Consider the following 1,514-nt stretch of genomic DNA (forward strand, 5'->3'; position numbering starts at 1 on the left):
CATACATAGTAAAATAACTCAACAAGTACGTACGCAGCGATGCAAGACGTCACTTTAAGTTTAGCATTTATAGCAAGCATAGCGTTTTAATTGAAAATAAATTGTGAATCTCTCTCAGTGCACGCCCCGAAAAAACAAAAGACAAAAACAAAAAAACTTATCGGGTCGGATAAAATATGTAATCGATAAATTAAATTGGAATTAATATTTCAATTTAAAGAACACGGAAATACAAAAGCACAAACTGGATAGCCATTACCAAATTTCGAGTTAGATGCTATACTATTTAGATCATATTAACAAGTCAGACTGACTCTCTCTCTCTCTCTCTCACTCTCTCCATATATATATATATATATATATATATATATATATATATATATATATATATATATATATATGATCGGGCTTATATAACGAAATGTTCTTTACTTTTTAGTAATGGACTGTATTAATTATATTTTTGATTTTTTTTTTAGTTATAACATTTTAGGATGTGATATCTTTTATATACCAATAATTTTTTATTCAAAGCATATACTGCCATTTCTTAAGTTGTGTACTTAAATAGTCATATATATATGTGTTATTTTTTGTGTGTTACTATTGTTGTACAAAATACAATTACACGACTATGATATCGTGGTTATATTCGAATACATGAATTACAAACATGTATCTCTGTATGTTTGTGTGCTTACTTAAATAAATATGTATGTGTATGCTAATATATGTACATACACACATGTATATAGATATACATACACACACATATATATATATATATATTCATAATGTGAGAGAATATATAATTATCTCCACAGCCAGGCAACGTCGCAACTCACAAGAAGGATGACAGCCAACAAACCGGAAGTTCAACACTCGAGTTTTGTCCTTATTTGGGCTCATCACTTACTCGGATGTGTCTAACTGATGAGCCCAAATGAGGGCGAAATCCGAGTTCAGCTGTGTCTAACTGATGAGACCAAATAAGAGCGAAAGTCGAGTCTCAGACTTTCGGTTTATTGGCTGTCATGGCTCTTGTGAGTTGCGACGTTGTCTGGCTGTGGATATATATATGTATAACCTCGCATTCGCATGTGCAGATGGATTTACAGCGATCATCCGTGTAGGTCTTTTTGCTTTCTGTTTCTGGTCAGAAATCTGATTACGAGGAATCAGAGTTTAGTCACCGATGTGCTTTGATAAGCAGAATCATTCCGTCCAAGCATAATAAGTTCTGGATTTCTCTTCTTTAAGCATCGTAACATATCCCGAAGACCTGCAAATAAAAATGAATAAAATGTGAAAATTTTGCATTAGCATGTCCACAAGAATTTATTTGAACAAAAATCTAGAAGACAAAATAAACTATATATATATATATATATATATATATATATATATATATATATATATATATATATATATATATATATATATATATTCGTATGTCAGGTCATGTCATATGCTACTGGTACCATGTAACCCAGTACTACCTGCTTCATGATCGG

The 1,514-nt window shown here is 31.1% G+C and overlaps 1 protein-coding gene across 1 annotated transcript in view; it reads right to left on the reverse strand.

Moving 5' to 3' along the window:
* Positions 1-1,178: 1,178 nt before the first annotated feature.
* Positions 1,179-1,514, reverse strand: part of LOC145286382 (neuropeptide FF receptor 2-like) — a 557,550-nt gene continuing 557,214 nt past the window's right edge. Inside the window, exon 5 of the mRNA XM_080135310.1 lies at positions 1,179-1,282. Within this exon, the coding sequence (XP_079991436.1) occupies positions 1,179-1,282 (104 nt within the window). The remainder of the gene's footprint in view (positions 1,283-1,514) is intronic.

The sequence above is a fragment of the Euprymna scolopes genome, chromosome 10 (genome assembly GCF_053919585.1).
Source record: "Euprymna scolopes isolate OS-2025 chromosome 10, ASM5391958v1, whole genome shotgun sequence".
In the NCBI taxonomy this organism is placed as follows: Eukaryota; Metazoa; Mollusca; class Cephalopoda; order Sepiida; family Sepiolidae; genus Euprymna; species Euprymna scolopes.